At 33.9% G+C, this 25,639-nt stretch overlaps 3 protein-coding genes across 6 annotated transcripts; all 3 read left to right on the top strand.

Annotated features, from left to right (window-relative positions):
• Window positions 1–304: 304 nt before the first annotated feature.
• Window positions 305–11,842, top strand: LOC114188274 (enhancer of mRNA-decapping protein 4-like). Of its 3 annotated transcripts, none has more exons than XM_028076868.1 (13): window positions 305–559; window positions 658–1,719; window positions 2,484–2,533; window positions 2,827–2,983; window positions 3,085–3,303; window positions 3,506–3,634; window positions 4,222–5,796; window positions 6,455–6,814; window positions 7,444–7,563; window positions 9,293–9,463; window positions 10,187–10,333; window positions 10,421–10,537; window positions 11,351–11,842. In XM_028076868.1, the coding sequence occupies exons 2-13, from the start codon at window positions 808–810 to the stop codon at window positions 11,657–11,659; spliced, it is 4,266 nt and encodes a 1,421-aa protein (XP_027932669.1). In that variant the 5' UTR covers window positions 305–559; window positions 658–807; the 3' UTR covers window positions 11,660–11,842. The 3 variants fall into 3 exon arrangements, with proteins under 3 accessions (XP_027932669.1, XP_027932670.1, XP_027932668.1); XM_028076869.1 differs by having other exon boundaries at window positions 639–1,719; window positions 10,187–10,330; XM_028076867.1 differs by having other exon boundaries at window positions 639–1,719.
• Window positions 11,843–13,414: 1,572 nt separating this feature from the next.
• On the top strand, window positions 13,415–14,894 carry LOC114186696. Its single transcript, XM_028074670.1, has 2 exons — window positions 13,415–13,946; window positions 14,185–14,894. The coding sequence occupies exon 2, from the start codon at window positions 14,196–14,198 to the stop codon at window positions 14,676–14,678; it is 483 nt and encodes a 160-aa protein (XP_027930471.1). The 5' UTR covers window positions 13,415–13,946; window positions 14,185–14,195; the 3' UTR covers window positions 14,679–14,894.
• Window positions 14,895–19,821: 4,927 nt separating this feature from the next.
• LOC114187965 (probable galacturonosyltransferase 4) lies at window positions 19,822–24,238 on the top strand. 2 transcript variants are annotated; one of them, XM_028076417.1, is made up of 9 exons: window positions 19,822–20,301; window positions 20,398–20,432; window positions 20,534–20,578; window positions 20,675–20,756; window positions 20,881–21,137; window positions 21,817–22,073; window positions 22,251–22,608; window positions 22,889–23,464; window positions 23,728–24,238. In XM_028076417.1, the coding sequence occupies exons 1-9, from the start codon at window positions 20,199–20,201 to the stop codon at window positions 24,001–24,003; spliced, it is 1,989 nt and encodes a 662-aa protein (XP_027932218.1). In that variant the 5' UTR covers window positions 19,822–20,198; the 3' UTR covers window positions 24,004–24,238. The 2 variants fall into 2 exon arrangements, with proteins under 2 accessions (XP_027932218.1, XP_027932219.1); XM_028076418.1 differs by having other exon boundaries at window positions 19,825–20,301; window positions 21,820–22,073.
• Window positions 24,239–25,639: the final 1,401 nt, after the last annotated feature.

Below are 25,639 nucleotides of genomic sequence, written 5' to 3'. Positions count from 1 at the left end.
ATATAAATAAAAATTCTAATTGGGCATCAAGGTAAAAAAATTGTTTACTCCATTAATTGTATACTACCAAATCTTAAAGCTATATTAAAAAAAGTTTCATTATTTGAAAAATTATTAAAATGACGGGTTGATGTAATTTGTAACTCTAATTTTGAAGAACCTATAGATATGATAAAAATAAAAAAAATCAATAATGATAAACTGCATTTATTTTCAATGATTTTATGCGCAATAAACAATTCATATACTAAATTCTAGATAGCAAAAAAAAAAAAAAAAATTATTAGATTTTGGTTCCTATCATCACCATTTTTACCATCTTTGTAGTGCTCTGTGATGCTTGCCATTGCCATTGTTCCCAAATCCCCTTCCTTTGGCTGCTATTTTTTAAATTGGATGATGCAAAAACGCAAATTGTTGATTAAACCTTCTTCTCTTCACACCAATTTCCTCTAGCACTCGTCCAATTCTGGTCACACCAGAGAAGAGGAGACCAAGACAAGAAGAACACAAGAAAACCAGAAAAGAAAGAAAAATATATAGCAAAACAGAGAAACAGGTCTGTGTTGAAAACCACCATTTTCTGTTTCTCTCTCCTTTTTTTTTTTTAATTTATTTATTTTTCTGGGAATACTAAGCTGGTACGAGGAAACACAGAGAACAAAGTCCGAAGTAGCAGTGTGTGAGGAAGAAAGAGGAGGCACATAAATCAATCTCAGATCTCACAATCAGCTCCTCCCAGATCCCATCTGATTGTTTGTTCATTCAAAAGTTTGGGATTTTTGCCTTGATTTTTGGTCAAAGTTTATGGCTTCATCTGGGAATCTAAATCAACAGCAGCAGCAGCAACCTCAACAACAACAACCTCAAACAACCCATTTTGATTTCAATAAGCTTTTCAAGACACCACCAGCAGCAGCAGCATCAGCATCAGCAGCAGCACCACCAACTATCCCTAATCCTTCAAATTTGAACTCTTCTCCTTCATTCCCTTCTCCTTCTCCTTCCACACCCCCTCCTTCTTCCTACCCTACCCCTTCTTCCTCCTACCCTCCGCCGACTGGCACATACCCTTATCATCACCCTCACTTTCTCCCCTATCCAGCCCTTCACCACCAACAACAGCACCAAGAACACCCTCTTATCCTTCACCACCTCCCTCAAATGCATGCCCCTCAAAGACCCACTATTTTCCCACCCCCTTCTCCTTCTCCCTCCTCACCACACCTTCCTTCATCCCCCAATCCCACCACCGGTGCTCGCCTCATGGCCTTGCTGGGCACCCAAAACCCTCCCTCCAATCAGGAACCATCGGTTGTATACTCATCTCCTTCTGCCACATCTTCATCACCCATGGTTTCTGAGTTTTCAGTGCCACCAAACCCTTCAGGGTTGCCATCCACACAGCACTCAGGCTCTCCTGTGAATCTGGCTAGTCCTCAGTCCACTCCTACCAGGATGCTCAGCAGCAAGCTGCCCAAGGGGCGCCACTTGATTGGAGAGCATGCTGTGTATGACATTGATGTTAGGATGCCTGGGGAGGTGCAGCCTCAGCTTGAAGTCACTCCAATCACCAAGTATGCTTCTGATCCTGGCCTTGTTCTTGGACGCCAAATCGCAGTGAATAAGTCTTACATATGCTATGGACTCAAACTTGGGGCCATCCGGGTGCTTAATATCAATACTGCATTGAGATACTTGCTTCGAGGTCATACTCAGGTGAGTTTTGTTGCGGTTGCTTTCGGCCGGACTGCCAATTTGATGCTAATTTTTGTGCTTCTTTAATGATTAGTATGTTGTACTTCTGGTGTTTGTTTATTCAAATGTGGCTTCTTGGTGCGAGGACTTGATGGATTGGCTCTGTGATTCGGTTGCTTGGCCTTTTCCTGTTTGACATTAACACTGATTAAGCTTGATGTGTGTTAGTGCTTTCAGTTGGGTAATATAAACTTAGGTTTTATATGATGACGTTATATTCTTTTTGCACTGAGCACTGATTGCGTATAAACTGCCTTTGTTGTCTGTTGCCGCCTGAAAATTAATGAACGAGATTATGTTTTCACTTCACATTTGTTAGGAATGTGTACCTAAGAAAGGCAAAAGACTGTATGTTTATAATGCCAAGTTTAAATAGCTGATTGTGAGAATGGCGATATGCTGTTTAAAAACATGAACGTGAGCCTTCTTCATGTCTGAGAAAGATTGCTTTGGAGTTTTGTTTTTGACTGTGTTTTTAATTGGCTTGGATTATATACCTACAAATCCTTTTCTTCGGCCACCGTTATGATGTGCATACTCTTTGTAAACTGCTCGATTGGGTTGATAATGCTCTATACTTGCAACTTTCTACATGCGAAACATGCACTACCTCTTAAAACTTATAGTGAATTCACTGTTGTTACATGCATTTGAGATGTTTTTTTCTTTTATCAATTTTTAATCTGTACCCGTCTCCAATTTATGCATATCTCCTTTTTATGTAGCGAGTGACAGACATGGCATTCTTCGCTGAGGATCTTCACCTGTTGGCCAGGTAAATATACCTTTCTGTTTCTTGTGTTATAGTTGAGATTTGATTTACTTACCTGGTTTCCTCCATTATTGTACCATGTTTTAGTTTTTATTCGGTTCGTATCTGATTTATCTCTCATCCTTCAATTGATGAATCTTGTAATTGATTTTTTTTATTACCGCATCATCATAAAAGAAGCTTCTGGGAGCTTTCTCTTCAAGCATTTCTGAATATTGAAGTCTGATTTTCTGGTTTCATTATTTCAGTTTGAAGTTTATTGATTATTTTACCCTTGAATATACTTCTGTTCACAGTGCTAGCACTGATGGGAGAATATTTGTATGGAAAATCAATGAGGGCCCTGATGAGGATGACAAGCCTCAAATTACTGGAAAAGTTATCCTAGCACTTCAAATATTAGGAGAGAGTGAGTCTGTTCATCCAAGAGTATGCTGGCATCCCCACAAACAAGTAACAGTGACTTTTATAACTTTGGTCTTTAAGTTTATCATCTTCCAATTGGTGTTAACTCCTTTAATAAATTATCTTATCATTTGGAATTTGACATACAGGAGATTTTAATGGTTGCTATTGGAAACCGTATCCTCAAAATCGATAGTATGAAAGCTGGAAAAGGTGAAACTTTTTCTGCAGAGGAGCCTCTCAAATGTTCCATTGATAAGTTGATTGATGGGGTGCATCTTGTTGGTAAACATGATGGCAACGTAACTGAGTTGTCAATGTGCCAATGGATGAAGAGTCGATTAGCTTCAGCTTCAGCTGATGGCACGGTCTGCATTTGTCTCTCTCCTTGCCTTATTTTGTTGCTTTGTTTAGTTTTTCATCTCATTTTAAAGTTGTTTTATCAGTGAAAAGGTTGGAGTCCCAAATGAACAGTTGTCATTATTCTACGTCTTCAAGTTTGGAATTTGAAGGAATATTTACAATCATTGTTCTATTTTGAAATTCTAAATAACTTGCTTTTGTCAACAGGTGAAGATATGGGAAGAACGTAAGACAACACCACTTGCTGTTTTAAGACCACATGACGGTAAACCTGTAAATTCTGTAACATTCTTGACTGCTCCTCATCGTCCCGAGCACATTGTTCTTATCACAGCGGTATGTTCTAGTCTTAACCTTGATTGGAAATATATCTCTTGTACTTTGCAAAAATCCTTTGTAATTGAATTTACATTAAACTTTTCTGAACAAGAATAAGTATAACATGTTATTTTGATACATCAATAACTGTGTTAGGAAAAAAGAGAATATTTATTGGTATCTCTTGTCAAGTTGTTAAGCATTATATATTAATGTTCATAATAAGTTTGCCCTATAACTAAAAGTTAATAAATAAATTTTAATTGTCCAATCAATTGTAACTGAATCAGTTTGAATAGAAAACGAATAAAGTTATTTGATTGCAAATGCAATCATTTATAGTCTTCAAAATAACAATGAACTGTATAAGGAAAGCACTCTTAAAATTATGTTCAAATAGTTTGTCTAGAAAAACAAGATAATGCAATGCTCTCTGTGCTAAAGACTTCAAAAAATATTTATTTAATTGGATCCTTACCTGATCAGCTTTGTCAGCTTGTAGTGGCGTTAGTTTCCCCTCACATCTTTCAAAACTAATTTCCTTCTTTTTGTGTGTGTGTGTGTGTGTGTGTGTATACATTTAATTTTTTTTTCCTTTTCCACAGGGGCCACTAAATCAGGAAGTGAAGATATGGGTCTCTGATAATGAGGAAGGCTGGCTATTGCCTAGTGATTCTGAGTCATGGCATTGTATTCAGACTTTAGACATTAGAAGTTCGTCTGAATCCAACCCTGAGGATGCATTCTTTAATCAAGTTGTAGCATTGCCCCGTGCTGGTTTATTTCTGCTTGCAAATGCCAAGAAAAATACAATATATGCTGTGCACATAGAGTACGGATCCAATCCAACTGATACCCGCATGGATTACATTGCTGAGTTCACAGTCACAATGCCTATATTAAGTCTTACAGGAACCAGTGATAATTTACCAGATGGAGAGCATATTGTGCAGATATATTGTGTCCAAACACAAGCTATTCAACAGTATGGACTCAATTTGTCACAATGTTTGCCTCCACCCTTGGACAATGTTGAACTTGAGAAAACAGAATCCAATTTGTCACGTTCTTTTGATGCTATTGATGGATCGACTAATATGGAAACTGGAAATATGCCACAAGTTCATTCTAGCAGTTCTGAAAGTGTTCCTGTTGTGAGCCTGGCAGTAAATTTGCCTTCATCAGATATTTCAGTTCTACCACCTGAAGCTTCTATATCTTCCATATCAGAAGCAGAGACCAAGGCTAATGATGTACCTTCTCGTAATGGTTTTGAACATATTCAAAGTGCTCCACCTCCACTTCCTCAGAGTCCAAGATTGTCCCACAAGTTATCTGGTTTCAAAAGTTCATCAAATAATTTAGAGACTAGTTCTACAACTGCTGACCATAGCAGTGACCAGACAAATCTTGATTCTTCATCTGAACGGAGAATGGAGTCTGAAAAAGATATGGCAGATGTGCCTGCATCAGGTGACAATTTGAGAAAGGATGATAAAGTTGTTTCAAATGATGTTTCTGTGGTTTCTAATACCCAAGCAACATATAAACACCCAACCCATTTGGTAACTCCATCTGAGATATTCTCTAAAACTGCTTTATCTTCTGAGAATTCCCATACTTCTCAAGGTATGAATGTTCCAGATGTGGTTGCCCGTAGTGATACAGAAAACATTGAAGTAGATGTTGTTCAAGTTATAGGGGAGATGGGTTCTAATCAAGAAAGTACCGAGTCTCAAAGAGACAGAGACTCTCACACCAATGTTACTGAGAAGAAAGAGAAATTATTTTATTCTCAGGCTTCTGATCTAGGCATTCAGATGGCTAGAGAGACTTATTATGACATGGAGGCAGCTCGTCAAGCTGATCATATTAAGACCATTGATGCACCTGGTCAAAGTTGTAACTCTGTTGAAGAAGAAGTTCAAGACACAAGTAAGGATGTACCTGCAAACATCAGTGAATCAGAAACCATGGCTACTACTGTGCAATCACCTGCACCTGCTGTGAAAGGTAAAAGACAAAAAGGGAAAACTTCACATCTGTCTGGTCCATCTTCTGCTTCTCCTAGTCCTTTTAACTCAACAGATTCATCGAATGATCAAGGAGGAAATTCAGGAGCATCATCCATAGAAGCTGCCTTACCACAGTTATCTGCTATGCAGGAGATGATGGGCCAGGTCATTAATTTGCATTTGAACTATTTTTTTATTTTACTGGCTACTTAACATGTTGCATTTTTTTCCTGTACTTGTATATTTATATTACTCATGATTTTTACAGTGTTATGAGTAGCGTGATATGGATTCAGTATGCCGCATATAGAGCATTTGTAATTGTTTTCTAGATTAAATGTCTGTTGAACTTTGTGGAAGTATCTGTATGCATATAGTTTAGATACAATGTGAAACATCTTTTTTGGGGATAAAGGCAATGTGTAACATGTGAAGCTGTAGAATGGATTAGTGGAATATACATGTCCTGTTGTGAAGTCTAATGTCATTTTCCTCGTATGTATCTTGCGTGGCTTTATTCCATTCGTGTTATTCTGAAAGATTGATTAGCAATACAAACACTATATTCTCCACCGTTTTATGAATTCATGATATAATACAATCGTAGCACGAAGTTGTTTTTTATTTTGGACTGCTAGTGCTTGTAACGATGCCACTCCCCTTTGCACCCATCCAAAATAACATTTATAGGAACTATATCATTCCTAGGAAAGTATCTTTGTATGTGTTTAATATGGTTTTGTTTCTCATATATTCATGTCACTCAATGAGCTATTTTTAGGATTTTTCAGGTTCTTAATCTCCTTCATTTCATATTTTACAGTTGTTAAGCATGCATAAAGAAATGCAAAAGCAGATGAATGCAATGGTTTCTGTTCCAGTCACTAAGGAAGGCAAAAGATTAGAAGGATCCTTGGGTCGAAACATGGAGAAAGTTGTCAAGGCTCACACTGATGCTTTGTGGGCTCGATTGCAGGAAGAAAATGCAAAGCAAGAGAAGCTAGAGCGAGACCGGACACAGCAAATAACAAATTTGATCTCCAATTATGTAAACAAAGATATGGTATCTATATTGGAGAAAATCATTAAGAAGGAAATATCTTCAATTGGAACAACCATTACTCGTTCATTAAGTCAAGTTATAGAGAAAACAATATCTTCAGCTATTACAGAATCATTCCAGGTTTGTATTTGTTGTAACCTCACATTGGACTATAGATATGGCTAAAGTAGAACTAAAGTCTTGGACAATTCTCACCTCATGAGTTAGCTTTTGAGGTTGAGCTAGGCCCAACCCGAATTCAAGATAGTTTTAAAGCTTATCTTAGATATCATATTGGTCCACCTTCAACTGTCCAAAAATTCACTTAACACTTCAGCTTTCCAAGTGCAATATACAATAAATCTATCTGGCCCCGTGGATTTTCTAGTGCAATGTTCTTGGTCATACAACTTTATTAGTGCAATATGAAAAAAAAAAAATGCAATCCTACAATCTCCATATCCTACAAGTCCAATCCTTGACACGTGAGGTGTGTTTTGAGATACACATTAACCATAAATATGCCAAAGGTAGAGCTTAAAAAGACATGGTTTATGTTAGCTTAGTACTTTTCTTGTCTATTTACAACTTTTCAGACAGTGCTTTGTCAAGTTGGATGCCATGTCATATGGTGAAGTGAAATGTTTAAAGAAATCTGTGTGCCAATTTTAGTTCTTCAACTGTTATTCCCAAATCAATTTTTTTTTACTGCTAAAATGCTCATTGTTGCTTGAGTATGTTTGACCAAGGTTGTGCCATGAATTCTGCAGAAGGGGGTGGGAGACAAGGCATTGAATCAACTAGAAAAATCAGTTGGTTCAAAACTTGAAGCTACTGTGGCTAGGCAGATACAGACACAATTTCAAACCTCTGGAAAGCAAGCTCTTCAGGTAAGCAGCTTGAGGTCAACATAAAAAATATCTATTAATGTTTTTTTTACATGATTTATTTTTTTCCTGACGAGTGTGAACTTCTGTCTGCCTGTGGATCCTGTGTTATATCATTGCTGTATATATTTCATAAGTTTCCAAGCATTCTGGGAACCCACCCTTAAAAACTAGCTGTTAAGGGGGAGGAGTCACTCACTTAAATACTCCACAGAGCGTCCCATGTTACTTCATTTAGGACTTAGGTACCCATAATACCCCAGTCCTTATCATAGCACTGTCGTTGAGAGCTGCCTTCTTGGTAGCTTTCACTCTACAACACTTTGTTCAATGACACTTCACTCAACTTTTTAATTGGAATCTCCACAAGTGAGAGTTTTCCCTGGGTTGTTCTTTTTGAGACACAGATAACCAACTGTAATACTAATTGATAAATCGCTTTTGGGCAACCCATCCTTAGAAGCTAGCTATTAAAAAGAGAAAACCAAATGCTTAAGTACTCCACCGGGCCTCCCACATCACTCAATGTTTGCTAGAACCCATAACATCCAAGTCCCTATCCTGGGTTGTTGGAAACTGTTTATATTCTTAGAATTTATGTCTAGGATGGTGGAATAGAAACAATGTCTTAGATAGCGTAATGAAATTTAACTCCTGTGATTACACTAATAGTCACAATATATGAGTCTGAAGATTCTATAGGTAAAATTGGACTCAAATAAATCCTTATCAAACTTTCCAACCATTTCAGAATCAGTTCTATCTTTCACATTTTTAACTGCTTCAGAAGCTTCCTGGTATTTTTAGTTCAAGATTCTAGCGTGGCAAATGCATAGTTGTTTCTCCTTTGATGTTCTTTTCCACTTTTTAAATCCTTTTCTGTCAATTTCTAGAAACAAATTCATATCACAACCCCCTCAATAAGCTTTCCTTGAAGAGATGGTAAGACTAAATGGGACTGTTCTTCAATTTCTGACTGTTCTCAAGGGCACTTCATGTCCTTAGCTTTCTCTTGAATCTCTTTGCATCCATCTCAATTTCACAACAGTTATATCAACCAGGGCTACAACATATACATTTTTCGCATTTTTGAAATGCATTTTTCATCATAGGCACAGTGAATGGTGTAGAACCATTTGTCAGGGCTTCCTAAAACAGCCATTAGAGCGTGCATTATTGCTACATTGAGTGCTGACATAACTAACCAACAACCTAGTTCCATCAACACTTGATGTAGTTGTAATGGAGACCTCACAATTGGATCAACAGCATCATACCCCCTGATGGAAGTGAATTTTGGAAATGACGTGAGGTGGCTGTGGCTGTTAACTTGAATGATGTGCAATGTTCCTTCAAACCGCTTGCAATTTACGGGTTCTAGAATTCTATAATTCTATAATTTGCTATAGGTTTCATTTTGCTATCTTTTTAGATTGCTGGATCCTTAATTGGGTTAACCTAGATTTATTATATTATTGTTTCTAGGCTATATCCAATCATTCTTCTACACAATTTAATTATTTGAAACCCATTTCTCACAGCCTGCACTTTTTAATACTTTTGTGGACTATTCATTATCCTTGCAAATCCTATTTCACATGGTAGTACAATTCAATTTTTTTTTCATATTTTGGGTTTATTTTTATGATTGCTTTCAAAACAGTCTGGGGTTTGCTGTCCTTCTAGGTGGGTTTGGTTAATCATTTCTTATGGTTTTGTTTGTAATTTGTAGGAGGGACTTAAGACTAGTTTGGAAGCTTCAGTCGTTCCAGCATTTGAGATGTCTTGCAAGGCTATGTTTGAGCAAATTGATGTTGCTTTTCAAAATGGACTTGTGAAGCACACAGCTGCTATTCAACAGCAGTTTGATTCTACTTATTCTCCTCTAGCCATGACGTTGAGGGTATGTGTATGATGGTTATTTCGAATTTTTCCTGCCATATAATTTTTTTTCTTTTCTGTTACTTAGGATTCTATTTTTTATCTCCATTAGCAAAGATATTGTTACACCTTTGTTTTAAGCTGTGTGGCACTAGCCAAATGCAATTTAATTAGTTCTTATGATATATGGTTGAATAATCTGTTTGTTCTTTTGAGAAGTGTGCATCACATTTCTATTTGCTAAAATTCTTTCTTAAGGGGTAATTTAAAAAAATTCTGATTATTTTTTGGAAGTGTTTTTTAATTTTCTCAGTTGTTATTACAAGGAAAATATCCAGTTACTTTTTATGTCAGTGTCAGAATTGTTTAACTTAGTTTAATAGGTTAGCTTATGCATTTAATTACCTATCTGGTCTATTTGTAGGCTGATCATTAATTTTTTGTATATATCTTTGATGCAAGGGTTCCTATAAATGAATGAATTAGCTAGGAGATGAAATAATCTCTCTTAAGCACTTTTTTCATATTTCTCTCCCAAGTTAGATATACGTGTCCACAAGATGTTTGAGTCTTGTCTTATTATTGGGAATGAGAAGCTAATTAATTATGAACCAAGATTCTGTCATGCAGTGGGCGATCTTCACTACCTTGTAAAATATATTAGTGGCCTTTCCTCTCTCTCTATGCCTTAAACCTCTGGTTTGTCATGTTTGAATTCTTAGTGTGTAGTGTTATGATGACACAGGATACAATTAATTCAGCATCATCAATCACTCAAACTTTGAGTGGACAATTGGCTGATGGCCAACGTCAACTGTTAGAAATTGCAGCTAACTCCAAAGTAACAGTGGATCCCTTTGTAGCACAAATTAACAATGGCTTGCATGAGGTGGTATGTTGGTTCGTCATTCCCTTTATCTTTCTATTTTAATGAGTGTTCTTTCTATTTAATACTTTGAGATGACTTGCACTTTGACAGACTGAGGATCCTACCAAAGAACTATCAAGGTTGATAAGTGAGAGAAAATTTGAGGAAGCATTTACAGGGGCCCTTCATAGAAGTGACGTTTCATTAGTTTCTTGGTTATGTTCTCAGGTATGATGGACATATCTTTCTTCTGTTGACTTGAGTTGCTACTCAGAATTACTTTTTGTTGGAAATGGTGCTTAGAAACTAGTCAAAATGAAACAAAGTGAAAGGGAGCTTTTTCCTTTTCTCTTTTCCCTAAATTCAAGGAAATGACAACTTGCTTCTGCATATTCGGATCAAATATTAAGTGATTCTGAGGAAATATTGTTAACCTGTAGACATTTTTGAGTTTTTCCTGAGGTAAAAAAGATTGTAGATTTTTATGGGATCCCTACTAAAGTAAATAAGAACAAAATTTTAAATGGGAAATGGATTTGCAGTTTCTAAAATAATTTGGGTCCAACTTCCTCTCTAACTTAAGAGAGGATGAGCCTTGCCATGATGGAAAGATTGCTGCCTTGTGACCTGAAGCTCATGGGGTCAAATCTTGAAAATAGCTCCTCACTTGAGGGTGACTTGTTCTAAATTTCTACTTTTCCCACCCAGCATCAGTTGGGAGCCTCAAGTCAAATGTGGGTCTATGATATACATTCAAATTGAAACTATCTTTTTTTATAAAAGGCATCACTCTAGAAACTATTTTTGAATAATTTCAATTTTTCACATTCTGAAAGCACCAAACCAAACACACACTAAGCTAAAAGTAGTGAGCTCACATCTCATAAACCCATTCCGATCACTCCAAATATCCCAAAACAAAATCAAATCACACCTCTGCATATCATTACTGGTAAACACCTTTTATAGTTTGCATGATTATATCAGACAAAGTCCACTATAATGTATCTAATGAACAATTTTCTACCTTATCCTATCCAGGTTGATTTATCTGGCATTTTGGCTATGGTGCCATTGCCATTAAGCCAAGGAGTACTTCTGTCTCTTCTACAGCAGTTGTCCTGTGATATCAGTACAGACACGCCCAGAAAATTGGCATGGATGACAGATGTGGCAGCTGCTATAAATCCGGCAGATCCAAGGATTGCAGCACACGTGCGGCGAATATTAGATCAAGTGTCCCACACACTTGGCCATCATCGGAATTTACCTACTACCTCCCCTTCTGAAGCGAGCACAATCCGCCTTCTCATGCATGTCATAAACTCGGTGTTGTTGAGCTGTAAATGATATTGTTGTATTTTATTATATGTGCAGAAATGTTAAGTATCGACTTTGGTTTGTAATTGTATAGATATTTAGATAGCTTGGAGGGGATGAAATGAACCACTGTGCTTAGAGTTTTGTTACAATTGATTTGTGTGACATAGTTTCACATTTTTGTATGCTTATTATTTTACATTTTACCCTCGCCCCTTCAGGTGTCTTTATCATTTTTGGAGACATTATATCCTTCCCCATGATGTACAAGGAAAATTTTGCAACTTCAGGGTAAGGTAGAGGCTTCAGAGCATGCATAGGTTTGCTAGGATTTTTGATCTGGGTTCATTTAGGTGACCATTTTGAAAAGAAAAGTTAGACATGAAATTTTTAGTCAACAGGGGTATTTTTGGTCATTTAGAACAGCACTTTATTGAGTGATGCAGTGTTCTGTATTGGATATTTCTTTCTCCATCCATGATTTCTTCTTGCACCATAATGGGTATGTGAAAAATAGAAATGCCCTTGCTTTCTTTCATCTCCTTGTATGTTGCCATCATTAGTCCTTTTTTGTCATCTTTTAGTCGTGTCTTCTTTAAGTCTTACATTTTTCACCTTTCATGTTTTTTCTACCTAAAAGAAGTTAACATATTGTGCATTCTGATGCAAGTTCTTTTGGTTCTCAACAATAATTTGTGGATTGTGGAATTTGAAAGTGATCCAGACTTTTTTCATAAACCAAAAACTTTTATATTCACGTTGTTGCAGAAGGAAATTATGGGAATGCAAAAGGAAATTGTGTTTTGTATTCTGTAGTGAATTAGCAAAATGAGTTATCTGGCCGGCCAATGTGAAGATCGGGGCAGCTTCTTCCTCTATTTCCATATATTTAAAATTTTCAATTTTACTTTCTTTTTATTTTCAGTTTCGAATATACCATCCAAAGTCGGTTTGAAATATACAATGTGGAATGAAAAAATTATATTTCAGAATCTAAAATTGGAAATGTGACATTTCACAATTTAAGTGCAGCTTGAAATGTATGGAGATACAGGAACAAGCTGGCAGTAGGCCAAGATTATAGAACTTTTAGGGTGTTTTGGACTAAGCTTGTAATTTCATAATCAAATTAGACTAAAAATATTTGTATTTGATTCAGCTTCTAAATTTAACTTACTGTATCCAGAATTAGCTACACAGTGTAAATTTGCTTACCTTGCTCATGCTAACTACAGAATGTCTCACTGTATTTGGAACAGTGGCACGCAGAAGTTGAATCAAATAATTTTTCCATTGAAAGCAAAGCAGCTCAGATTTTTGACGCATTTTATGTGATTTTTAGTTCTTCACCACCAATCCAACCATAATGCTATAATGTTAACGTATGTCATCTGAATGAACGACAAAACCACAGAAATCACAACACAACCTGCCATAAAGTAACTACATACTGTAAACAGCTGAAGCTCATTGGTGCTAAAATACCATTTTCTAGTATTGCTTTATTGTTGTTTCTTTTTCTCTTTTATAAACATCATGGATAGAGCAAATTATTAGTGAAATAATAAGTATGACCCCAGATGGAATGTCATATTTTGGAAGTAATATTTTTTTGATATCTTATTAAAAAGGGGTAGTCAAATTAATTTAATTTTTACAAACAACTCAAAGTCACTAACTTTTCATACATATTATTGTATATGATAACATCACTTAACTTTTTGTAATAATCTTTTAAAACTTGATATGTTGTTATGTTAAACTAATTTGTCGTGTGCAACTAAACTCAGAACAAAAACTCATGTAGGGTCAAAGGATGGAACCAATCATTTGTCATGCTTGAAATCACCAAAAGAAAAAAAAATGAAAACATATTGTATTAGTTGTTAGGGTTGGAAGTTGAAAGATATTAGCACCACCCATGTTTAGTTGTGGTCCTGTTGAGAAATAACAAAGGTACTAAGATGCATAATTTTTGTATTGCTTTGATTGACTCTGTGATCTTTCCTTTTCCAAAATTAGGAAGCGCTAAATGGGGAACCATCTCGTATCTCACATGACATTGTTGGTGTCGTAGATAGGACCGCAAGTGAAGGGTGAAACAAATGCACATGCACGTGTGCATGTGTGTGATTAATATTGTGTTATGAATGCGCTATTCTATTCCATGTGTTAGAAGAAGATACTGTTCTACTTTTACCTCTGTATCAGTTTTCTCTGTAGTATTATTACCTTATCATCTTCCAAATTGAAACATGGATGCACGTACCTAAAATCCCTACCCTTTTTCCTTTGCCTCAACCCTCCAACCACTCAGGTACTCAACTACAAATCATGATTATGATCATTTCTTTACATGAAAAGTGATTTTTTTTTGTTTCTGTTTACAGCAACATTTTCTTTAACACGTGTTGTTTTCCTTTGTTTATTACAATCTTGATCGTAGTAGTACAACCTTTGGATGTGTGTTTTATAAGTTTTTTGTGTTTGATTATTAAGAATGTGTCAAAGGGTGTTGGTAATGATTTTTGGTGAATCTGTCGACCCTTGTGCAGAAAATATATAAATGGAATGGGAGAAGAATAAGAGAGCAAGAGAAGATGATGGAATCGAGATTGAATCGTGTTCTGAAAGTAACATGAGTGGAAAGAAGAGAAATGTATATGGCATGAGCTTGTCGAAGGAGAAGAAGAAGGAAATGGAAGAGGAAGATTATTTGGAGGCATGGGATTCACACTTGGCCATGGGAGTGTTTGATTTTCCTTGGCTGAAAGATGGTGTCATGTCCAAATCAGATGAATGCTTGGATTTTGAAGACAATTTCTCATCATCTCTTCAACACCAAGACACTTTCTTCAAACACAGTGTTGATTTCTCTGAGGAATGTGGCTTGTGTGTAACTCCTGAGGTACCAATGGTTCATATTGAAGATGCGGAGTTGGTGGAGGATTTGTGGCAACCATTTGAGAGTAATGGGTTGGAGTTAGAAGCAGAAGATGGAGATTCTATCTGGAACTCTCTTCTCAATTTGGATTCTTTGTATCCATAATTCAGAAAGTTCTTGGGATTGGTGCTCAAGATTTGGAATAAGAAATTCGGTAGATGTATATATATTGGATATGTTCTATTCAATGGTAGATGCAATTTCATGATTTCGTGTTCAAACTCACACTTTGATGATCTGAGAAAATGTCAGCAAACACCAAAGCTAGAGATATTATTCCTTCATGTTAATGGTTTTCAGTTACAATATCATGAATTTCTGAACTTGGGGTATAGTGTCTATTCATCAATTCTAGTCCCAGACCAATTTTTGTTACACTTTTTTTCTTTCATTGTCCAAATAAAATTACCTAGACTTGTATTTTGGTCAATTATAAAATGTTTGATTACAGTACTTGAGTTTATGTATTGTCTTTGTTTATTTATGCCTTATAAATATTGAAATTTGAACCTAGAATCTTAAAGTGATGTCTGTAATGCAGGACCAGTTAATGGTACAACATATGACATGGTCCTGAAAACACTACTGTCCAAATTAAGCATGGGAGAGAGAGAGAAAAAACTTGATATTCAGTTTAGACAAAAGGGAATTTAGTGAATAAGATATTGATTACAGAGTTAATTTTGTAGTTTTGAGGAGTTACTATATTGAAGTGTGTGCAATGTTTGACTGTTCTAGGGTGCAAAGGTTGTCTTACTTTTTTTGGAATCATCAAAAGCAATATTTGCCTCCTCTTTATGGCTTTTGATTGCACAAAAGTGTGTGCTGTAATGGGATTTTGCATCCATTCTTATTTCAAAAGGATCTTTACCATTAGATGAAGATCAGACTGTCGCATTTTATATAAGTTTGTTCAGCAAAACATCTTGAAACAAAAATAAATACTAAGATCAAATTAATTCAGTATTTTTTTAGTTGTGTATTTCAAATATATTGATTTTAATATTTAACCATTTTATCGGTGTTAGGATTTTACAGAGAGAATGAGTTTATGGATCTTTATCCTTATATAGTGCTCTATTTTCTTATTTTTAGCCAATGTGAAATTTAGACTCACACTTAAATTCCTAACCATCAAAAAGTTAAATATATTTTTAAATTCTTGATTTGGATACAAAATTGAAATTTATTTTTCTCAAACTTAAAATATAAATGGATATAAATATTTGATTTGACATTAACTTTCTTTTGTGTTAAACAATTTTTTAGACTAATATTTTACTTTGATAAAGTCAAATTATGTAAATAATTTTAACACCAGTAGAAGATATCGATTTAACACGTTAAAGAAATGACGTAATTTGATTGGAATGATTATAACTATTATCTTTTAAGTTTGATCGTCAAAATATATTAAAATTTGGATATATACAAATTTAAATTATATATAGTAAGTATAAGAACTAAAAATATATTTAATTCTTTTTAATATATTAAAAATTAATATTTTTTAAAAGGTAAATAGAGATATAACACAAAAATGGAGCATGAATTTGAACCAAGAAGTTTGAAAGAAAAATGATTGATTGTGGTGAAATGCATCCCATAATTGATGAGTTGTGTGATCTTCATTTATATGTTGCCTTAAAAATGATTGAGTGGGGCTTGCTGTAGATTTGACTTATTTCCATTTATGTGAAGAACTAACTCATCATTCTGGGTGGAACCATTGCTTAAACATTTTAAAAATGGGAATCATATATTAATGTGTGGATCACCTCTTTCTTCATCTCAGACAATATCAACTTTCTCTTCCATAACCAACAGTTAACAGTTGACTACCTCTGCATTACACTGTTTTTTGTATTTATTTCTTAGCAGAGTTTAACATTCTGTGATTTTGTTCCTCATGTAGGGAAATTTGAGGGATTGAATACTTGTTACTAGAACTGTATTTTAAATATATGATAAATAAATTAAATCATGACATAAGGTTAATTATTGATAAATCTGATGCACTAGTTTAGTTCCTTGTTTAACAAAAAATAATAAACATATCATTTGAGCAAATGAATATTTTTCTTAACAATTTTGTAATAATGAATTATTCAAGTATACAATTAATGAAAAAAAAACTACCTAAGGTCTTCTATACATTTTACATTATACATAATACATAGCAAACATGTATAACGTATATTATTTTTTTCTTTTAATTTATTTTATATATTTATCTGACTGAATTTATGTTTTTATAAAAATTCAATAAAAGTATTCATTTACTTGTTTATTTTATCTAACATTACTATAAAAATATTAGTTAAAATTAAAATATCAACATATTTTAACAAATAGATAAATTGAACAACAATACTGTTCAAGTATTATTAATAATGTTTTAGTATTTAAACAATCAAATTGTCAATAAATACAAATAAAAATAATAATAGTTATAATATAAAAATTATAAAAAATGATAAAAAATTAATAGAGAGTTATTGTTTGAGTTTACCTTTAATTCGATTCAAACTTGTTTTAAAACACTAATTTTCTAAAACATAATCCTTATAATAAGTCAGAATTTGAATATGTTCTAACATTTTTAAATGTCATGATGAATTTGAAATAACATTGACATGATCTTCAAAATAAAACAAAAAGGTAGATTTTTTTTTCTTTTTTTCTGATAGTGTACCTTTAGAAGAGTGAAAAAAGAGATTAAGAATGAGTAATTTAAAGTAGAGTCTTGTAGTAAGACATCATAAGAGTATTTAAAAAAGATGTGAAATACAAATAACATTTTATTGAAAATAGACATATAAAAAGTGTTGCATCGGTTAGGTTAAAAAAAATAGCACTATGGTTTCATAGCATGATTCTTTATGTTTGTTGAAAGGTAAAGATGTGACTTGAAGAATAAGTTTTGTGTATAATATAATATAACATGTTTTCTTATATTGTGATGATGTTACCATCATATTCAATTGCAATATTTTTCAACCACTTTAGTTGGACAATTCTCAATGGCAACAAAAGAAAAGGTTGAATTTTTAATTCGAAAAAAATAATGAGTTACTTGTGGCTACTGCAATGTTAGTAAGGACAATGAATATGTACAAATTGAAGTTGTTGGAAAATTAATATATATATATATATATATATATATATATATATATATATATATATATATAAAGACCAGAATAGTTGTTGAAAGATAAAGAAAAAGAACACAAAATTATTATATTAAATCCTTTTTCTTTTCATAGATTATATGCATCATGAATTCAAAACTCAAAATATGAAGAGAAATAAAATAAAAGAGAATCAATAATTGAAAATATTTAGTATTCTACACTGTGGTAGATTGTTGCAATCTTTCATTGTGCCGACACTTAGGGTTTTCATTATTATTTTCCAGAATATAAAGCAGTAATTTTTATTTTCATATTTTCACATTTTCACAATAATCAAAATATTCTTACGATAATGTTGAAAATCCTACGATAATTAGAGATGGATTAATTAAATAGAAACAACTTTTATAACTTAATTTTGTAAAAATACGTTAAATTTAAAATGAATACATCCACATTCTCCTTTTATAGTGTTAGTAACGTATTTCAGTTGTAGAATATATATTTAGTAAATTATACTCTCAAGCAATTTAGATGGACTTTAAATCAAATTGCATTAATGTTTTAGTCTGATCTATTCAATATAATATCCTTTTACAATATATAAATTCAATGAATTTCAATTAAATAAATTGAGTAAATTTTTATTATTCACCATTATAGGCGAAGTTCTATTACTTTTTTATAAGCTAATTATAATGAAATATGCTGGTTACATAGATAAGATTATGTTGGAAGGTTTACATAAAATAATATATTTGTATTGTTCCACAATAAATATTTGCACGATTATATGTAATGTGAGATGCTTGACCCGATTGTAAATTTAATATATTTTAACCCTTTTTTTCTGATGACACAAAATTTAATATACGTTCCTGTTTGTTTCTATTGTATCGTAGTTTTTTTTTAAGGAGTATAATTAAGTATTTTCTTAAGAATAAGCTCTTGAGAAATTAGAGCATATTCATAAACTACTTCCATATATATATATATATATATATATATATATATATATATATATTAAAATCCGTTAACCATATATTATGACCAAATATTGAAATTCGATAATTTTTTACTTGGAATTTGAAATTTGACAATTTTCATATTTTTATTTCGAAATTCGATATATTCTATTTTAGGGTTGCAAGTTGGTGGGCGGATAAAAAAAATCCAAAAGTTATTTTGAGAATTTTTGAGAAAATGTAAGAGTGCTGGAATGGAAATATCGGTGAAGAAAAAAATTCTATATAAATGGTATTGTAAGGAAGTATTTGTCATTTTTAATTTTTTTTTAAATAAGTTTGTTTCTATTGACAAAATTTTAATATTTCTAATAAAACTAAAAAAATTGACTTAAAGTTGGTATGAAAAAAATTACATATACGATAATAGAAAAACTTATTACAACTCACTTTTCTATAATTTATGAATAGCAAAAATATATCATAACTTAGTAGTGATTCCGATTTATCATAATAAAGTTTAAGTAATTTTAGCAATAAAATAAAAAAATTATAATAATTAATAAATGTTTTGATAAAAAAGAAGGAAAGAAGCGGCAGTCACGCGCGTGGACAACTAAGCATCACATGTTGTAGCACTTCACGCGTACAATAATTAGTTAATTAATTAATCAATTAATTTTACCACTGACAAATCATACAGTAGGATAAACTGGTTTTGTTTCTATAGTAATTATTTCGAAATTTTAACATTAGTTTTTAAATTATTGATGAAAAAAAAATTTGTACGGACAAAAAATAAAGACATTAACACTTCCGTGTTAATCCCTTTTTTGTAGTTATTTTAAGATACATTTGACTAAAATATTTTATTACTAAAAATAATAAAAATCGCATTTGTAAAACTGTGACAACGAAAAAGTAATTTCCATTTTTAACAAAAAAAGTCTTCTGCAATAATTTTTATTTTGTCTCCTTGACAGTATATTAATTGGAGATATTATTACATGATAGGAAATTTTATATGAATTTATAATATTTTTGCAACAATGAGTTATTAGATTACATTAAGATTGTTTGTAAGTGAAAAAGTTTCCGTTAACAAATAGTGATAGGCTACGCGAAGAAAGAAGAAAGTTGTACGCTCATTTTATTGTTCTTCTTCTTTTTCTTCTCTCTCTCTCTTCCCTTTTCTCCTCCATTGCTTTGCTTTGCTCTTCTTCTTATACTACTTCTTCTTCTTCTTCTTCTATCCTGCGTCGTTTCTCTTTCTCTCTGCATTGACACCATGCGTAGAAACAATTCAAAGAAGAATCGCAGCCTTTCAAAAACGTGTTTTTGTCTTCACTCAATATAACTGATTCCTTTCTTAACGCTCAGAGGCAATTTCCAGCATACCCGAAAGAAAGGGAAAGTGGGTTTTCTTTTCCTCTCGGAAAGTTTCCTTCTTGGCTCCTGTTTCCTCGTTTTCTTTATCTCCGTTCAAAGGGTCTTGTCGCTTTTTCTTTCCTCTTTCTGAAAAAAAAATGGTGGCAGTGAGAAACATTGTGCTGTTGTTGCTGTCCATTACTGTTGTGGCTCCGATTGTGCTCTACACTGATCGCCTTGGCACGTTTGAGCCTCCTTCGGGTGAGTTTCAATTGCTTTTCTTCCTCTGAATTCATTTGCTCTGGCCATTTGCTAATGGTTTTGCTTTCTTTGTGTTGGTTTTTATTGATTATGCAGACAAACAGGAGTTTGTTGAAGATGTTACTACCCATGTAAGTGTCGGTCTTGAAAAAGATTCTTCAGTTATTTTAGTCAGGGTCAGAGAGGTAGAGATCTTTGAGTTTCTGAATCTTCTTTAATTTTGTTGTGTCAGGCTTTCAGTGCGGCAGACTCTAGGCACTTGAATCTGCTGCCGCAGGTATTGTTAATAGTTTCCTTCTTTTTTTCTTCTCTTTGGTGTTGAATCTGTGATAATTTGTTTTTTTATTGATGAAATATCTTATTTTACAAACAGGAAACTTCAACGACCGTTAAAGAACCTGTTAGGGTTGTGTATACTGAGGAGGATTCAATTAACAGAAGGAATTTCCCTCGAGGTATTTTTCTTTTGTGGCTTCTCTGTTCTTGAGTGAGGTTTTGGGTTCTTTTCCCCTCCCTTTCTGAGGTTATGTATCTTTTTGTCATATTTAATTAATGGCATTCACTGTCATGTTGAGCTAGGCTTGCAATTGGTGAAATCGAGGGAGCATTTATCTGCCAGGGTGTTGTCTACAACTGATGAAGATCAGACTAAAAAGGAGAACCCCATTAAATTGGTTACTGGTGGAATTAGACAAGGAAATCAAGTGGGCGGGTCCTTGGAAAAAGGTGATGGTACCGGTGAAAATGTAAATGGTGAAGTTGCTATTGATGTTGATGGCAATGATGGGAAACTAGCTAGATCGACCAGTCTTTCTACTCAAGATCCTCAAATTAAGGTCGGTGATATATTATGCTTTTGTTGTTTTTATATGCTTGTGTGTGTGTGTTTTTCTTGTGTTTCTTGCTGCCGCATTCTCTCGGAAGTTGTAAATATTGATACTGTGATAGTTATGTAGGAAAACTATTCTTGGTTTCTGGTCTTACTGAAAAAGGCTTTGCATATCTATAGCTGTGGAGGGTTGTCCATCATCTGTCAAATAAAGTACTTTATACAGTCAGTTCTTATAATGCTTGAATTTTGGTAATCTAATCAAATAAGTCCAAGGACTGAATAGGTACACTGATGAAAATGGGTGATTCATTGCATTAAACAACATCCTCACTGTTGTGCCAGGGCTCACCCTCTATATATTCGTTGGTAGCTCTGACATAAATTGTTCTGAATTTCATAAAGGAGCTGGCAAATTGGTAGTTTGATAAACAAAATTCAAGTTAATTTAAATGTAGACAGGTTTATGTCTTAATGATTTAGGCATCTTTCTAGACCGGAATGAGTGCATTTGTAGCAGAGGACAATTATGTTACTAGTATAGTGAACCTTCCAAGACTCATAATTATACTCTTCCAACTATTTTTTTCAAAAGTTACATCATTCTAATTTAGGAAAAGCAACCTCAGTGCATATTGATCTTTTTTTTGTTTCACATTTGATGTGTCTATTTTCATGTTGCAAAGCAGGAACAACCAACAGAACCTTCTAGCAAAGCCAAACAGAAAGGTTCTAGATTGTCTGAAACCAATAAGCATAATGATCAAACACCATCTGATTATCGGGTAAAGCAGCTGAAAGATCAGCTTATCCAAGCTAAGGTCTTTCTTTCCCTTCCAGTTGTAAAAAGCAATCCTCATCTCACTCGGGAGCTTCGATTACGGGTAAAAGATGTTTCACGAACCCTTGGGGATGCAAGCAAAGATTCTGAATTACCTAGGAAGTAAGTTCACCCTTAAGAATGCTGTTATCTGCCTTCATGTTTCCCAGTTATGTTATAATTCAGGAGCTTGTACTTCCCCTTTAAATTTCTCATGCTACTAACATGATGAATAGCTCAGTTTCTGCTCTGAGCTACATATTTGTGCAGTCTTAATCTAAAAGTTTGTAATAATGGCAGTGCAAACGAAAGAATTAAAGCGATGGAACAGACACTGATGAAAGGAAAGCAAGCTCAAGATGACTGTGCTGCTGTTGTGAAGAAGCTTAGGGCCATGCTCCACTCGACAGAGGAGCAGCTTCACGTTCTCAAGAAACAGACCTTGTTCTTAACACAATTGACAGCAAAAACACTGCCTAAAGGTCTTCATTGTCTTCCCTTGCGTCTTACAACTGAGTATCATAACATGAATTCTTCTGAGCAAGAGTTCCCCAATCAAGAGAATTTAGAAGAACCCCAATTATACCATTATGCCATATTTTCGGACAACATATTAGCAACAGCTGTTGTTGTGAACTCAACTGTTACCAATGCTAAGGTAAATTCTTTACACTTTTAGAATGCTCTTGACTTTCTTTTTGCTTCCAAGATCATTGAGAGAAACATTGAAGAAATTTGGTCTAACTGTACAGTGGTGTGACCACTCTTTACATGTTTTGAGTAATAAGAACTTGTCTGTTTCATTTTAGGCCTGAGTTTATAAAGAATTCAAACAAAACATAAATGGACTAAAAGTTCGAATGTCATTGAAGCCAATGTTACTTGTGTTTCCTATTGTCACCAATTGTTTGTATTGATTTGTTTTAACGAATTTGCAGGACGCCTCAAAACATGTTTTCCACATTGTTACTGATAGACTCAATTACGCAGCGATGAGGATGTGGTTTTTGGTGAATCCACCAGGCAAGGCAACCATTCAAGTACAAAACATTGAAGACTTTACATGGTTGAATTCAAGTTACAGTCCTGTTCTTAAGCAGCTGGGTTCCCAATCCATGATTGATTATTACTTCAAGGCTCATCGAGCTACCTCTGATTCAAATTTGAAGTTTCGGAATCCGAAGTATTTATCTATCTTGAACCACCTCCGATTCTATTTGCCTGAGATCTTTCCAAAGCTCAACAAAGTGCTGTTTTTGGATGATGATATAGTTGTGCAGAAGGATCTGACTGATCTGTGGTCCATTGATTTGAAAGGCAACGTAAACGGTGCTGTAGAAACTTGTGGAGAAAGTTTTCACCGATTTGATCGATATCTCAACTTCTCACATCCTCTCATTGCAAAGAATTTTGATCCACATGCTTGTGGGTGGGCATATGGTATGAATATATTTGACTTAGTGGAATGGAAAAGGCAAAACATCACAGAGGTGTACCACAACTGGCAGAATCTGGTATGTATGTACACTTTGATCTACATTTCATCGAGTAACCCATGTGATTCATTGTAGCATTAATCATGTTATATTTGGAACATAGATTTTATCTACTAACTAAGTCTTCCAAAATAAATTTCAAATCTAACTCAACCTCACAAAATTGATTTGTAAGGTGAGCATTCAATTTGCATTTACATCTCTGTTCTAGTCCAAGTCTTGTGTTTCTTCCTGATTTAATTTTGAACTGATTTTTGTTTTCTAATTAAACTGAATTACAGAATCGTGATAGACAACTATGGAAGTTAGGAACGCTGCCGCCTGGTCTCATAACCTTCTGGAAACGTACGTTCCCGCTGAACCGATCTTGGCATGTCTTAGGACTTGGCTACAACCCCAACGTTGACCATAAAGATATAGAGCAGTCTGCTGTTGTACACTATAACGGGAACATGAAACCATGGCTTGAGATAAGTATCCCTAAGTTTCGAAGTTATTGGACAAAGTATGTGGACTACAATCATCTCTATTTGCGAGAATGCAACATCAATCCATAGATACGTCTTTTAGTTGCCTGACCATTAAAGTTTTCTCAGCATTAGCAAAGTTGCAGTGAGTGGACCTTTTAGGTCTACAATTCCATCTGTGTAGAGCTCCTATTTTTTAAAGCTTTACAATTCTTTCTGTATACGTCTTACCATTTTACATTCTTATTTTTTGAACTTGCAAAAACCTGCAGAGAATGCTAACTGTACTGTTATTGTAAATGAAATGAAGAGGCTAGTTCTTTCACTTCTTTTTGTTTTCTCTTGCATGCTTCCTTTTTCAAAACATCTTGTCGTGTTAGTAGTCTTCCTTTTGTTTCTAATACAACAAAATCTTGGTCAAGTGGAGTTTTTGAGTAGTTTGATTTAATAAATCGTTGTTTTTACTTATTTCTCAAACATGGCGTATCATTTTGGGCACTTAAAAACAAAAGTTGTTGGATATAATCATAAGACAAGGCTCCACCGACAATATGTTTGGTGGTGCCTCTTCACTTTTTCAGTATCAAATTTCTGAGTTTTATTTCTTTAGGTTGTAAGTAGAGTGTGGTAGCAATGTTTAAGGAATGTTGTTGCCATAGAGGGAGGAAGTAGTAGGGTAGAAGAGAAAATAAATCTATGGTGAGTGAAGTGTGTATTAATTATGAATATAAAGATGGAAGTAGGTTTGAGTGGAGAATGCATGAAAATAACGTTCATGTGCATAACAGCAAAATGTATGGTGGCAGGGCCCCATGTTCATGTCTGTCACCCAACAGGACATGCCAAGAAATGATGATAAATCAGCATCATCACAACTTGTATATTTTGTTATCACGTGGTGGTGGAACCCACTGTTTATTTTATCACTGACTGTCATCACGTGCACAAACCTATGATGAGGAGTGTTTCTCACTCTGATGGGCTTTCTTCAGAAAATGATAGTGTGAATGTGAGTCACCATAGCCCAAAACTGAACAACAAAAGTGTGTAGTATGTGGAACACTGATTAGGAAAGAAATGGACTAGATGTTGAAAGAGACTTTAGAGAAAAATATTCATGCACAGATGCAGGGTTTCTTCAGTGTGGAAATCTTGATCTGTAACATATTTTTATGATTATTGATCATAGTAGTAGTAAGGGGAAAAGAGTGTAAATTATAAAAAAAATCAACGATAGTTTTCAAAAATACATTCTTAATTATTAATCCAGAATATACAAAATTGTGACTTGATTGATAATATGATATTTTAGAGCATTTTAGAGTGTGTTACAATAATTCTTTCAAGGAGTTCAATTTAAAAATTAAATTGAAAATGTTCCGTTATCTAAATTATTTTTTTGTCACTCTTTTCAAGTTCTATCAACAAATAGACTTGGATGTAACATTTCCGAATTTTACATTCAAAATTGCATAATAGAGAGATTCTGAATTAGATTTTGCTTACACGACTACACAACTATAGGAAACAATAAATCTTACTTGTACTAATAGAAGACCTCTTCCCAAATAATTTTTTTTATTTTCTTAATTTAAAAATTCAAGTATTTTTAATTAAATTTTTAAAAACCTTATTTGGCTTTAAAAGAAGGGTTAAATATGTTTTTGGTCCCTGAAGTTTCAGTGAATTTTGGAATTAGTTCCTCATCAAAACTTTATATCAATTT

Source organism: Vigna unguiculata, chromosome 6 (assembly GCF_004118075.2).
Source record: "Vigna unguiculata cultivar IT97K-499-35 chromosome 6, ASM411807v1, whole genome shotgun sequence".
Lineage (NCBI taxonomy): Eukaryota > Viridiplantae > Streptophyta > Magnoliopsida > Fabales > Fabaceae > Vigna > Vigna unguiculata.
The sequence above is the reverse complement of the archived record's forward strand: the minus strand, read 5'-3'. Positions and strand labels throughout refer to the sequence as shown.

What these genes read in the sequence shown, in the direction of transcription:
- LOC114188274 (XM_028076868.1), top strand. Translation starts at nt 808, where the DNA reads ATGGCTTCATCTGGGAATCTAAATCAACAGCAGCAGCAGCAACCTCAA. An exon ending in GCTGGCATCCCCACAAACAA is followed by an intron (nt 2,984 to 3,084) that starts GTAACAGTGACT and finishes TTTGACATACAG; the next exon opens with GAGATTTTAATGGTTGCTAT. An exon ending in CAGCTTCAGCTGATGGCACG is followed by an intron (nt 3,304 to 3,505) that starts GTCTGCATTTGT and finishes TTTTGTCAACAG; the next exon opens with GTGAAGATATGGGAAGAACG.
- LOC114186696 (XM_028074670.1), top strand. Translation starts at nt 14,196, where the DNA reads ATGGAATGGGAGAAGAATAAGAGAGCAAGAGAAGATGATGGAATCGAG.
- LOC114187965 (XM_028076417.1), top strand. Translation starts at nt 20,199, where the DNA reads ATGGTGGCAGTGAGAAACATTGTGCTGTTGTTGCTGTCCATTACTGTT. An exon ending in CACGTTTGAGCCTCCTTCGG is followed by an intron (nt 20,302 to 20,397) that starts GTGAGTTTCAAT and finishes TTGATTATGCAG; the next exon opens with ACAAACAGGAGTTTGTTGAA. An exon ending in ACTTGAATCTGCTGCCGCAG is followed by an intron (nt 20,579 to 20,674) that starts GTATTGTTAATA and finishes TTTTACAAACAG; the next exon opens with GAAACTTCAACGACCGTTAA.